At 46.0% G+C, this 14,215-nt stretch overlaps 1 protein-coding gene across 1 annotated transcript in view; it reads right to left on the bottom strand.

The window, feature by feature from the left end:
* The window catches only part of LOC106579900 (hemicentin-1), an 83,332-nt gene that overhangs the window by 45,794 nt on the left and 23,323 nt on the right, over positions 1-14,215 (bottom strand). Inside the window, exons 5-24 of the mRNA XM_014160253.2 lie at positions 10,641-10,812; positions 10,261-10,367; positions 10,031-10,151; positions 9,685-9,948; positions 9,441-9,585; positions 8,870-8,991; positions 8,368-8,640; positions 7,758-7,899; positions 7,312-7,439; positions 6,438-6,551; positions 6,143-6,301; positions 5,742-5,936; positions 4,579-4,674; positions 4,275-4,402; positions 4,039-4,183; positions 3,582-3,694; positions 2,879-3,038; positions 2,517-2,676; positions 853-980; positions 463-714 (exon numbers count right to left, since the gene is read on the bottom strand). Of these exons, the coding sequence (XP_014015728.2) occupies positions 463-714; positions 853-980; positions 2,517-2,676; positions 2,879-3,038; positions 3,582-3,694; positions 4,039-4,183; positions 4,275-4,402; positions 4,579-4,674; positions 5,742-5,936; positions 6,143-6,301; positions 6,438-6,551; positions 7,312-7,439; positions 7,758-7,899; positions 8,368-8,640; positions 8,870-8,991; positions 9,441-9,585; positions 9,685-9,948; positions 10,031-10,151; positions 10,261-10,367; positions 10,641-10,812 (3,124 nt within the window). The remainder of the gene's footprint in view (positions 1-462; positions 715-852; positions 981-2,516; positions 2,677-2,878; positions 3,039-3,581; positions 3,695-4,038; positions 4,184-4,274; positions 4,403-4,578; positions 4,675-5,741; positions 5,937-6,142; positions 6,302-6,437; positions 6,552-7,311; positions 7,440-7,757; positions 7,900-8,367; positions 8,641-8,869; positions 8,992-9,440; positions 9,586-9,684; positions 9,949-10,030; positions 10,152-10,260; positions 10,368-10,640; positions 10,813-14,215) is intronic.

Here is a 14,215-nt window from a genome sequence, read left to right as displayed (position 1 = left end):
ACCATTCGGACTCTACAGACGTTTTTCTAAAAAAGACCCGGCCCCGGGCCCCTTCGGGATCCACCCATGTCACACAAACACCGCTCTAGCTCAGCCTCCGTTAATCACAGAGACTTGGTATCTACGGATGCAGAATAAATAGACAAATCCAATGGTACGACCCAGAAGCTCAAACTCAATGTTAAAAAGGGGTTAGAAGTCCAAAACATGCCGGCGTTACGATGGGACTCATTGGGTTAAGCTGAGACGGTGTTTTCCTCAATGTAAAACTGGAAAATATCTGTTTTAGGTATACCGTTACGGTCAGTTCTGTGTGAACCTTTTTCAACACTATTTACAATGACACTATTGTGTATCAGTCTGTGGAAATTGTTCGCAGAGTGCATGGATGGGTTGATCTGATGAATGGATAAATAAATAGATGTACAGTATATTAGGAGATTGATGAATCAGATGCCTCACCTAGCACCTCCAGTTTGACCTCCATGGTATCCTGTCCAGCAGTGTTCTTGGCCACACAGCTGTAGGTGCCCTGGTCAGCGAGGCTGGCCCTGTGGATTCTGAGGGCTGCAGTGTCCCTCGCCCCGACAGGACGTCCGTTGTGGAACCAGCTGATCTTAGGGCTGGGCTCCCCCTGAACCACACACGGCAGCACCACCGTCTGGCCTATCAGCGCCTTCAGCAGGGACGGAGCTGCCTGGATCTTGGGCTTAACTGGGAAAGAAACAAACAAGGTTTGTGTCTCATGATATCTATTAGATGCATGACATCATCTTGAACAGTGAAGTGAAACAGGTTGTCAGATCTCAAGTTCACATAGCACCTACAAAGTGAGAATCCATAACGAGATACCTTGTATGTGTAAATTGTAGTTGAGGGACACGTTGCCGGCTGGGTTTTCTGCTGAGCAGGTGTAAAGTTTACTATCAATCAGTCGGACATCGGTGATCTTCAGAGAGCCAGAAGGCAGCACGGTGAACCTGGACACGGAGAGAGGTCAGAGGTCAGGCTGAGTATAACACTGTTACTCACAGTGGAGTCACAAAGAAAATCCTCAACCCTGTTTACATTTTTGTGAATATGTGTGAGTGTGTGTGCTGTACATGCCTGTGTAGTTCTGGCTTTTATAATCCTTTCATATTGCATAATAGTAACTGAACTTCTCAACTGAACTGAGATCCCTAGCAGAACTACACCCAGCTGCACAAATGGATTATATGCACAAATGTAAACAATGCTCTGAGATGTATACGTTTCTCTGCTAAGCAACTCAAATTATATCAATAACATGTTTGGAACTGATCTGGAACCACAAACAGCCCTATATTTCAACACTGCACATGTGGCTGAAACACTCTGCCCCCCTACTGCTTCAAACCCAACCAGTAGCATACATCATAGAAACGGAATGACTGGCTCAGCAGCGGTCAGTCTCTACTGAGAAGTAAAGCAGTTCTAAGTCACCTTAGTAGGGAGCAGGGAGCTGAGCACAAACTGGAGACATGGACCCAACATACAGCCTCATCTGTGTATACATGCTGACTGGGACAAAATTGGGCTTATCAGAGAGGTCTGAGTGCAGCTCCCTAGCCTCCCCGACTGACCCAGTGTGGGCTGGGCCGGGCTAGACTCTCTCCTCCCCTCATCCCCCCCTGCTGTGGAGAAGAACAGGGCTACGGCAGCAGACACTCAGAACACCCACTGACTGAGTTATTCAAAACAATCAGTTTCTCCCTGCTCACACCGGCTGGGCCAAAGGATGGGGGGCAGATAGACTCCTGGATGGAGAGACTGCGTCTGTCCGCTCCAGTGCTGAGGGCTGATGGGGTTGTTGGTGAAGCTGTGTTATTCTCATCAGACAGCCAGGGCTGGTAAAGAGTAAGGAGAAGACATGCTATTTTATGGCAGAAGATCCACAGGGGAGCCAAACGTCAAACAGGCTGTACTTTTTTCTCTTCGCCTGTCAGTCTTCTCCCCTACTTCCCATCAGCACACCCCTCTCCCTCCCTGTCCCCCACTCCTTCCTGGCCCCACATAAGCATCCTCATTCCACCACTACCACAGCTTTCAACACTGTCACACAGATCCTCCAGAGACATAGGGACTGGTCATGGCCGGTGGGTTTCACTGTCTCTAGTCTGTGGCCTATAGACAGACTCCCCCAGACAGTGAAGCCTGTGCTGAGTGACCACAGATTCAGGGATGAGAGAGTCATGTGTTACCATATGTTCTTCCTCAGAGAAGTTGTTCCATACGACTACACACACGCAACACACAGCCCAGCGCCAGGCTGCTGCCTCTGCTGCTTCAAAAGGCACCACTAAATGAGCTCCAACAGTTAACGGCTGCTTTAGATAGCAGCCGGATTCAATCAGCGTCCCTTGTAAAAGGTTGGTCAGTTAAGTCAGGGGTAAGGTAATCACCTTGGTATGGTGAGAAACTTGCCTTTTATTGCCTATTTACCATTTCACTGCATTGTTGCTACATTCTTATGTAACCATGGGTCTTCCTCTTACCAGGCAGTGACTGGAGGGATGGGCTGGCCGTTCCTGCTCCATGTGACCAGAGGAGAGGGACTGCCCTGGACCTCACAAGGGAGGATGACCTCAGAGCCCACCTCAGCAGCCATTTTCACCGTGTTCTCCTCACCACTCACACCTACGATCTTAGGCTTGGCTAAGGGAAAGGGAAACATTATATTTTTACAGAGGCAGGTCTGCTCTTAAGCATACAACGTTTTTTGTAATCTAAACATGTCAAATGCCTTATGATTATTTCTTTTACACAGTACTTCCTCTGTCAATGAAACACTTTGGAGAGAGGCCATTGACATCTCGCACTGGACAGCCTTTGCTGTAAGTTAATGTGCAGCCCTTACTGTTGACACTAAGCTTGATCTCACGGCTGGTGTAGCCCACTGCACTGGTGGCTGTGCAAATATATATGCCTGCATCTTCTGCAGTGGGGTTGAGGATATGGAGGAAGCCATCAGGGTCTGACTGGGGGGAGGACCTGTCTCTGGGCAGGGGCTCCCTTCCCTGAGGGAAGAGCAGGCACAGTGAGGCCCAGATACACACTCAACAGCACTGGGACACATAACTAGGCCAAAGGTTCAATGCCCAAAATTCACTTCTGATGCCTGCTATAACTACAGAGCCGAGCCCCCTTCCCTTCCCAAACTAAATTCTCTCTCTCAGACACGCACACACACGCACACAGGGTACTACTTCCCCTTCTTCTTTGAACACAAAATGGCTTTTGCAGACTCACTTTCACCTGACAAGAATATAAATTTACTTGACTCTAGTGTATTAATCTGAGAACGTATGGAACGAGGCTATGAATAAACATTCCTTGACACAGGCAGCCTTATAATATATACACAAGTGTTATATTAGTTTAAAGGTTATTTACATGATGTTAGTGGCCATTCATCTTAAGATGGATGGGCTGTGATTGCAATCCCCACTAGATTCCCTTGTGCTAAATTATGCGATTTGTCAAAGGCCATTTGTCACACGTATGATGGAGCCAAAACCATCATTAAAGTAAAAACAGCTTCAGAGCAGAAAGCATCCTACCTTGGACCAGACAACAGTTGGCTTGGGAACTCCACTGGACTCACATGACAGGGAGATGGCCACGCCCTCGTTGGCTATGTAGTGGTATGGACCAGCGCGGATCTCTGGGGGCACTGGGAAAGTAGGTCACAAGGACAGCTGTCTACTGAGCGTGGACAACAAGGCGAGCAGAATTATCACTGGACTTAGCTCAAAACGTCTTCATTACAACTTGTCGATGAACCCTAATCTGGATGTCTGTCATTGTTGTCTATGGACAAAATTACTTAATCAAAGCATGCAGTATATGAAACATTCTCTCAACAATAACACCGCAGGGTGCTCAAGTTACAAGTTGCTCAAGATGTTGTATTCCCATACTAATAGTCAGCACTTTCCTAAGCTAATTAGATGGTCCACGACTATAGAGGATCTGCCGTAGCCCCTTGACCATTCTGTAAACCGTATCTCCTCTCACCATGGACTTCCAGGCTGACTGATGTGTTGACCGACCCGGCTACGTTCACCGCAGTGCAAACATACATCCCAGCATCCTCTGGGAGTGCCCTCTCTATGTACAGGCTGCCATCGCTCCTCAGGAACTTCCTGCCACTCAGCTGCAGCTAGGGAACAGCAATGGATAATGTTAGGCAATGATAAACACACATTCTGAGAGGTAGTAATGTAGGATTATTCAGGACAGGTCATCCTCACTTGGTTTCCATTGTGGGTCCAGTGTCTCTCTGGCAGGGGTATTCCATCCAAAAGCATGCAGGGTATGCTCAGGGACTGACCAATCCCAGTGGTGATGACTGGGGCACCATGTGCCAAAAGAGGGGGCTCTGTTGGACAAAACAGGGGGATATCATTACATGAGTAGACAGACCGAAATACAAAGCAGCAGCTGATAAAATAATGCAGGATCAAACTGAAACTATTATGGGGAGAGGCAGCAATGGATACTGGTGTTATCTATCAGCAGAGAAAGGTAAGACTGAACACAAACATGAGTTCATACCCAGACCACTGACACTGACTCTGGCCTCAGTCCTGATGGTTCCGAACTGATTCTTGGCCTCACAGACATACAGGCCTTCATCATCCAACCAGATATCTGTGGACAGATGCATAGTTACTCTGAGAATACCGTTACCGTGATCAAATAAATACAGATTCCACTGTACAGGATGGCATCTCCACGCAAACCTCAGGTTACGTGTGCAAGTAATGGAATTAAGAATAGACAAGTTCATACTAGCTAGACATCGTTTTCATTGTAAGATTAAATCAACTCTGGCTCAATCATCTACTGGCATTCTCTTGGTTTATTTATAATGTCATTAGGATTCATTAAAAAAATGTATCAATACAATTAGACACACTGAAGTACAGCTGCCTCTACGACATGTCCTAAACAGTATATTTTACTTAGACCACGTGATGACAGATGAAAACATGATTACATTGCAAGTGTCTAAATGGCTGATGTCAACTCACGTGAAGAGTAAACGGTGAAAATGCGTGTCCAATATGTAGCCTACATATCTGAGGCATTAATAAAGAGACCACTGGACTCTCTTTCTTTAAACAACGCCAGGTAAAGACAGAAACATCTGCTGCCATTTAAGAAAATCAGATCAGTACAGACACAGATGGGGCCAGTGATGGAAGTCCGCTTCACCGTGCAAATAGTACTGTTTCTCCCTCCCCAACAAAAAAGAACCCAGCCTATAAACATTTAGGATCTGAGCTGTGGATAGATATACCAACAACTCTCTCTCTTTCCTTCTCTCTCCCTCCCTTCCTCCCTCTCTGACCAAGGCATGGTCCAAAATATATTATATCCACATTATACAGTTGAACTTCACTCACCCCTAACTTGACATAAAAGTCTCTGTCAATTCTCTAAGGCCCTCAAAGCGCCTCAGTTCCCCTCGCTGAGGGAGAAAGGGGAGACGCTCTATTCATTCTGCAGTGCCAGATTTATCCTAACCTGAGGTGCTCCACCTCTTCTATGTTTATGAACCCAAAGAATGTCAGCCATGCCAGTCACCCACTTGGTGCCAATGGAGGGCTGTGGTCTCTTTGGTGCCTGCTGTTTTGGTAAGGAACTCATTACTGGGATAGCGGGATAGTGTAATAGTGTAAAGAAGAATAGTGGGAAAGGGACATAAGACTCACCCTGGATCAGGAGATGCCCTGTTTCTAGTTGCACCGTGCCACCGCTGCTGTATGCTTTAGAGATGATGGCTCTACCATCCTTTAGACGCCAGCTAACTGTAGGCAAGGGGAAACCACGGGCGACACAGGGCAGCGTGACATTCTCCCCCACATCCACTGTCATGTCAACTGGGGTTTCTGAGAATAGAGGGGCCGCTGTGGGAGAAAGAGTGGGAGATCAACGTGAAGTTCTCGATAATCACATACAGTGTATAAAAAGGACATAGAGCTACTCTGTTCAAAACACATCAATATTCTGTATTACACCTACTTGGTTTAGATAAAGGATGCAATGTCTTACCATTATTACTGGTTATCTGAAAGTGGCATTCATTCAGTAAGCCTAAAATGGCTGCCCTCACCTCCGACCTCCAGAATAACAGTAGCAGACGAGGTTCCAGCAGGGTTACTGGCCACACAGCTGTACTCCCCAGCATCCATCTCCTGCACCCTTCGGATCTGCAGCGTCCCGTGATGCACGTCCTGCTCAGCAAAAGGAACTGAGCCCACCTGTAGATCACCTGAGAAACGACAAGAAAATGACACACAGACAAACATCGACCTAATGAATGTCATTTATCATAACAGATTAAAACAAGTGATTAGATATGATCCTATCTAGTGTACTATTACACTAGATAGTGATCAGTGTTTTACCTTTGGACCATTTGACCAGAGGAAGAGGAACTCCGGTGGCTCGGCACTCCAGGGTCGCATCACCTCCAACTGCCACCATCACAACCTGTTTCACCACCCAGATACTGGGTTCCTCTGTATGGAGGAAGGGTGAACCAAGATAAAGATTAAATAATAAACATGATCAAAACGTTTGTATTATCCGCCAAATCGGCAGAGATGCTCACAACGCTATACGTGGTCAGAATAGCAAATCATTGTGAATTTAATTCAGTCAATTGACTGGGCAGCGGCTCAGACAGGAGGTAAAAATAGAAGTATCGCTGTCTGACATTTCACACGCTTCGTACGTCTGCAGAGACGTGACAGGGACAAGCTCTACAGGAGCCCAGAGAGAGAGACAGTTGAAAGGATGTGATGGTGCATCCTGCCAGAGCCAGCTTCACGGTGTCTTGACAGATCAGTGTTGTTCAAAATGACACTCCCAGACAAAAGTGAGTATAATACAAGCACACACCAGGGAGAAGCTGCCATGGTCCATCAGTGTTGTGCCCTCTGTCAAGCACTCAATAACAGCAAGGCTAAAAATACATCCTGAGGAGTGTCAACCCTGCCAACACAGGGAAGCTATAACCCACTGTGAAAGACAGGGAAATATGCCACTGTCAATCTAAGCTCTCCTCACAGCTAGAGAACATAGCCCAAACACATACATTCAAACAGCACTCAACAAAAGTTCTCACACAGAAACCATTCAAAAGTGACTGAACTGAAAATATATGCGTGTGGTAAAAGTGGTAAAGAACTAGTCTTTAAATGGAAAGCCCACATCATAGCCTTTATAGTGCTCTCTCACTCAACGTGAGGACTGGAACTGATACACATCTCTACCCACCTGCATAATTGAGAGACACAGTCTGAGTGGCGGTTCCAGCCTCGTTGGTTGCCAGGCAGGTGTAGTTCCCAGCATCCTCGGGGAGAGCATCTCTGATTGTTAGACCTCCATGGTTGGATATACTCATCCTGTATTATGTAAGACAGACATCAGTCATGGGAATTCATTTTTATTGATTTAGATGATTACAAATACAGGTATCTTGGTGAATTTCATCACTAGATGTCCAAGTATGTCCAATCTCTTTTGAAAATGTATTTATTGGCAGCCATATCACGTAAATTTACCAAAAATATGGAATAACATGTTTGTGGTTAGCTGTAACTGTAAAATTAAGCAAACAAGATGTGACATTGTTATATTCATGGTAGGCTGTTAAAATAGAATCAAACATCTCTCTGCAGCTGCTGTCGTGTAGGTGTTGAGTGGGCTGAGAGTTCCTTTACCTTGGCCGATTAGTGAGGAACATGTTTCCATGACTCCAGAAGAGCTGCGGAGGGGGGGAGCCGGACGCTGTGCAGACGAGGCGGACCTCAGAACCCCTGGAGAAGGCTTGTCTCTGGGGTCTGACTATCACAGAAGGGGCCTCTGCAGAGAGACAGAGAGGATCCATAGGAAAGAGCTGATGACTCATGTCCCAGTCATGTTTGTATGAGTAATGATTTATTACAGGCAGAGCTGATCATGTCTAAGCAGTGGTAAACCCCTGCTAGTCTGGGGGCAGAGCGTGATTGACCGGGAGAGCCTGACATCATGATCACAGCGGATCACAGTCAGAGGCATGTTTCAAATTTGTTTGTCCTTTGCAAACGCATTACAAGCATCTGAGTCCATGCCCATCATAGAAGCTGCAATTTTCGACTTGCATCAATTGGGCTGATTTCAAACATGTTCTGACTGGGAGCGTTTCTGGAGAAGTGGATAAGTCATGCTACTAAGGAAGTAATGGAAAGCAGATGCCAGAGGCCTGGAGGAGGTATGGAGGATGCCCTGGTGTGTTTAGTGTTTAAGCAGATGATCAGTACAGTGTGGTTGGAGTGCGGTGAGCTACAGTACCTGGGACGAGCAGCCACACTGTGACTCGGTTGTCTCCGTTGGCATTGGTGGCCACACACTGGTACTGGCCGGCATCCTGGGGCTGCACCTCATTGATCTCCAGGAAGGAGTTGGGCAGGACCCTGACCCTCCCGGAGTGGGCCAAGATAGTGAGGCCTGCCCGCTGCCAGGTCAGGTTGTGGCGCATGGAGCCCTCCACCTGGCAGGCCATCACAGCCACAGCCCCCACAGTAGAGCTCACGTTCAGTGGGGCCTTCAGCACCGGAGTAGGCTCTGTCTCATGGGAAACACAGAGTCAACACAGTGAGACAAACAACACACTATGAGCAGGGACAAAACAGTTCATTTTATTGTCAATGTAAACATTTGGAATGACATGTTTTGTTTCAAAGTGGTATTTAAATCAGCAATATATAAATAAGATAAGTATTTTGGAAAGCTTTGACTAGCTACAGTAATGCAAGTGATCTGTGACTGTGTGTGTGTGTGTGTTCTGACATACCTCTCACGGTCAGCTGTGTAAGCGCTCGTCCCAGTCCTGCGCTGCTCTGAGCGATGCACTCGTACGGACCCTCATCCTCACCTGAGGCATGTGGAATTTCCCAAAATGCTTTGCCAGAGAACCTGAGACACATGAACAGTTAGCTGGCAGGTGAGTGATGATGGGAACAGGATACCGTCTTACACCACTGACAGATGATCCTCTCTGGCACAGAGACACAGCGAATACCTCTCGTCAGAGGTCGGCATTATTTCATGTATGTAATTCAAAACAGAGGGAGAAAGAAATAATGCTTTGTTAATTTTCCAAGATGACACAATCGAATGCGTAATGTACACAAAATCTACTGTGTATACCCGTCTCCTGATTGATGCAGCAATAAAAGGCAACCGAGTCTATCGGCAATAATGTCTTGCAGAGCTGGTAACTGCAAACAGTGCACTGTGTCATACCCCATGACCTAATTAGCTGTTTTACAGCGGGTATTGAGTGCATATGGCTGTTCCATCCAAAAAGGAGGGCAAGTGAAGTGTTATAGTGTGTTCAACAAACAGAACAGACGGAGACTCACTGGAACAACTTCTCCTCCCCAATAGCAACTCCACTCCTGGTGAACCTCAGCCTATAGGGAACGTCGCTCTCTACCGAACAGCCAATCATAGCGGGCAGCATATAAAAGCCGTTCACCACCTTGGGCATGCTCACCGCTGGGGGATCTTTGTCATGACAAAAAAGAGAGGAGGGAAGAGGTCACACAAAGGACGAGGTCTGTCTTGGAGACACTAGGGAGGAGACTGAGGAGAGGGGTCTCTTACCTGGGATGATGTTTGTGTAGGAGACACTAGACAACCTCTGGAAGCGGTACCCTTCCCCATCCTTCCCTGTCACCTTGAGGAAGAAGCTTTGGGAAGGAGTGCGAAATTCTGGGACCATCCAGAGTCCTCGGCTGCCCCTGTCAGAGGGCAGAGGCACGGGGAGGGTGCGTAGGGAGCGTCCTGACCCTGACACTAACTCCATGTGACTCAGCTGACCTGGGGGCTTCAGTCCTGTACACTTCAGCAGCACATGGGCTGGAACTCCTTTAGAAGGGGAGGGGAGCCCAACGTTATTCAATGCAATCACGTATACATACAAAGATATAAAATTGCATGCACACATTACCTTTGATGGGTCTCTCCCTGGTATGGTTGAACTCAGACACTGGTATACTGGAGAACCCAGCCCGGAAGTCCAGATTGCTGACCCCTGTAACTCTCAGAGTGTGGCGGCCACCGCAGCCCACCTGGACATACAGGACATTCAGTTGTTGTATTTTGTCTCAGAGGTGACTAAAGCAGTTATCTCATTCTCAATGCAGGATGATCACGTCAGGAGGATCTACGGTACAGTACCTTCAGTGTCCAGGCTCCAGGTCGGGGGAACTTCAGGTTGACAACACGGGCAGAGTTTGGGATATTCAGCAGCTCTGTGAGGCCCTGCTCCACTCTAACAGTGTGACCTAAGCAATTGAGACACAACAATATCATTGCAACATTTTAAATAACATTAAATGTTCAGCAAAATGGATATCACAGGAGGTTGGTGGCACTTTAATCGGGGAGAACAGGCTCATGGTAATGGCTGGAGTGGAATCCACGAGCTCCATTCCAGCCATTATGAGCCGTCCTCCCCTCAGCATTCTCCACTGATGGATATATAGTATTACTCTCAAGTATTGACAACGTTATTTGCTATCTATACAGCAAAAATACATAATGAAAGCATGATGTACCAAGGGGATCCCTGAGCTCGATCTGAGGGGCTGGTCCACTAAGTGACACAGTGACCTCCTTCAGGCTGGGGTCAAAGGGCACCTCCCACTGGTTCTCCTGAGCGCTGTCATGATTGGAGGAGAGCAGGTGAACCTTCAGGGCCTGCACTGTCTCCTCCACCCACTTCAAGACCTGGCAGGAGAGAAGACTTTATCTCAGCAAGATAGCAGCACACCCCACACAGCACACAGCTAGAGGACAGACTAGACAGGGGTGGTCTGGGACTTAGACTTTCTAGCAAAGATCTCTACGAGAAACCCAATTAGAGGGAAAGGACAGGAAGGATATGCATGTGACCTCTCTCTGATTCTGAAACTGTCTGCTTCAACACTGCAAGCTGGTCTTTGTCTTTGGACCATCTTATGTCTCAAAGGGATCTTCCATAAACAAAAGGAAAGTGAAACAGCTCAACTGTCAAAAAGATAATATACAGTTTTCTGCACTCTTAAGCATGAATTCCCAAGAGGAGTTTCTCTCACAGTGGAAGGTAACACACTGTCTGACAGAAAGGGCAATGCTTGTGCACACCTCTTTTAATGAATCATGGCATTGGTTCCCCTGTCCTGAGATCTATTCCAGATTATTAACAGATCCAATGTGCAGGATCAATTCAGGCTATATATATGGCTGAACTTTTGTACTGTCTGTAATCTGTCATATTGGCAGGATTGGGTATATTCCTTTCTGAATGTAATCCATTACATGTCCAAAAAAATGTATCAGTAACTTTTGGATTACCCAAACTCAGTCATATAATCTCATTAGTTTCAGTTACTTTTAGATTTCTTTCCCCTTAAGAGGTGCAGGTTAGAAGCTGACACAGCCACAAAGTCATAAAATCTGATATTAAACCTAAACCTAACCCTCACCTTAACCCAAACCACAATGCCTAACCCTAATGCCTAACCCTAACCTTAAATTAAGACCAAAAAGCCTCAGTCAGTTCTGCTTCAAGGACAAGACTCATCCCAATAAAAATCAACCTGCTTAAGAGGCATTCGAATGAAGATAAAAATGTATCTATTGCAGGATACATCAATGTTAAATCAAATTGTGTGTTTTCTGATAACATGCAAATCAAATCAAATGCACGGAATACAACAGGTATTCACCTTACAGTGAAATGCTTACTTACGAGCCCCTAACCAACAAAGCAGTTTAAATAAAATAAATTTGAAAAAATGCGAATAAGAATAGAAATAAAAGTAACGAGTAATTAAAGAGCAGCAGTAAAATAACAATAGTGAGAATATACACAGGAGGTACCGGTACAGAGTCAATGTGGGGGGCACCAGTTAGTCGAGGAAATTGAGGTAATATGTACATGTGAGTTATTAAAGTGAATATACATAGATGATAACAACAGAGTAGCAGCGGTCTAAAAGGGGGGGGGGCAATGCAAATAGTCTGGGTAGCCATTTGATTAGATGTTCAGAAGTCTTATGGCTTGGGGGTAGATGCTGTTTAGAAGCCTCTTGGACCTAGACTTGGCGCTCCGGTACCGCTTGCCTTGAGGTAGCAGAGAGAACAGTCTATGACTAGGGTGGCTGGAGTCTGACAATTTTTAGGGCCTTCCTCTGATGCCACCTTGTATAGAGGTCCTGGATAGCAGGAAGCTTGGCCCCAGTGATGTACTGGGCCGTACGCACTACCCTCTGTAGTGCCTTGTGGTCGGACGCCGAGCAGTTTCCATACCAGGCAGTGATGCAACCAGTCAGGATGCTCTAGATGGTGCAGCTGTAGAAGCTTTTGAGGATCTGAGGACCCATGCCAAATCTTTTCAGTCTCCTAATGGGGAATAGGTTTTGTCGTGCCCTCCTCACGACTGTCTTGGTGTGCTTGGACCATGTTAATTTGTTGGTGATGTGGACACCAAGGAACTTGAAGCTCTCAACCTGCTCCACTACAGCCCCGTCGATGAGAATGGGGGCGTGCTCAGTCCTCTTTTTCCTGTAGTCCACAATCATCTCCTTTGTCTTGATCACGTTGAGGGAGAGGTTGTTGTCCTGGCACCACACGGCCAGGTCTCTGTAGGCTGTCTCGTCGTTGTCGGTGATCAGGCCTACCACCGTTGTGTCATCGGCAAACTTATTGATGGTGTTGGAGTTGTGCCTGGCCGTGCAGTCATGAGTGAACAGGGAGTACAGGAGGGGACTGAGCACGCACCCCTGAGGGGCCCCTGTGTTGAGGATCAGCGTGGCAGATGTGTTGCTACCTACCCTCACCACCTGGGGGCGGCCTGTCAGGAAGTCCAGGATCCAGTTGCAGAGGGAGGTGTTTAGTCCCAGGGTCCTTAGCTTATTGACGAGCTTTGAGGGCACTATGGTGTTGAACGCTGAGCTGTAGTCAATGAACAGCATTCTCACATAGGTGTTCCTTTTGTCCAGGTGGGAAAGGGCAGTGTGGAGTGCAATAGAGATTGCATCATCTGTGGATCTGTTAGGGTGGTATGCAAATTGGAGTGGGTCTAGGGTTTCTGGGATAATGGTGTTGATGTGAGCCATGACCAGCCTTTCAAAGCACTTCATGGCTACAGACGTGAGTGCTACGGGTCAGTAGTCATTTAGGTAGGTTACCTTAGTGTTACCGTTTACATAGCTGTCCATAAATGGACGTTGCATTTTACTTAATGGGTTGGTTATGCAGGCTTCACTGCTTTCTACTACAGATAATAATATGATGAGGCTATATCTTTACATAAAAAACAACAGTCAGTCATATTTTCAGTCATTCCAATTAATATAATACCCCTTGTCTTCAAAAATAGAACTTAGAAATATGGAAAATATAGATTAGTCAAATTGTTTTACCTGAGTATAACCCAAAAACGATGGACTAATTAGCCTACTCTGTGGTTTATGATGGACTGATTGGGCTCATTGCTTCGAGTTGAAAAATAAATGCTTTGAGCACTCCCAAAAGTGGTATTTGCATGTGAAAAATGTATTGTTTACGTTTTTGTTGTACACTTTGATATCTCGACTCCGACATTGTGCGTCCTAATATTTACATATTTCTTAACTCCATTCTATTACTTTTAGATGTTTGTGTATTGCTGTGAATTGTTAGATACTATTGCACTGTTGGAGCTAGGAACAACCCACATTTATCTACACTAAGGTGACCATATTTCTGAAATTAAAACCGGGGACATTTCCAGTTCGGCGGTCAATATATCATTAAAATATCCAATGTTATTATCTATGCAATAAAAAAGCGGGACAATTCCGGTTTCATGTATTTAGTCTAACAGGCACACTGTGATAGAGAAAACAACTATATTACAGAAACACTACAGACAAGACAGAACTGTCCGATCTGAACAGCCATTCAGTGGTCCTGGTAGAATAAGAGCAGAAGAGAACATGAGCAAAATTGAAAAAAATAGACAATAGTATGTGTGAAATACTTAACAACAAAATAAAGAAATAAGATGCTGATGAGATTGGTAACTACCGTAATTTCCGGACTATTAAGCGCACCTGAATATAAGCCGCACCCACTGAATTAAAAAATATATATATATTATTTTGAA

The sequence above is a fragment of the Salmo salar genome, chromosome ssa20, assembly GCF_905237065.1.
Source record: "Salmo salar chromosome ssa20, Ssal_v3.1, whole genome shotgun sequence".
NCBI classification, from domain to species: domain Eukaryota; kingdom Metazoa; phylum Chordata; class Actinopteri; order Salmoniformes; family Salmonidae; genus Salmo; species Salmo salar.
The sequence above is the reverse complement of the archived record's forward strand: the minus strand, read 5'-3'. Positions and strand labels throughout refer to the sequence as shown.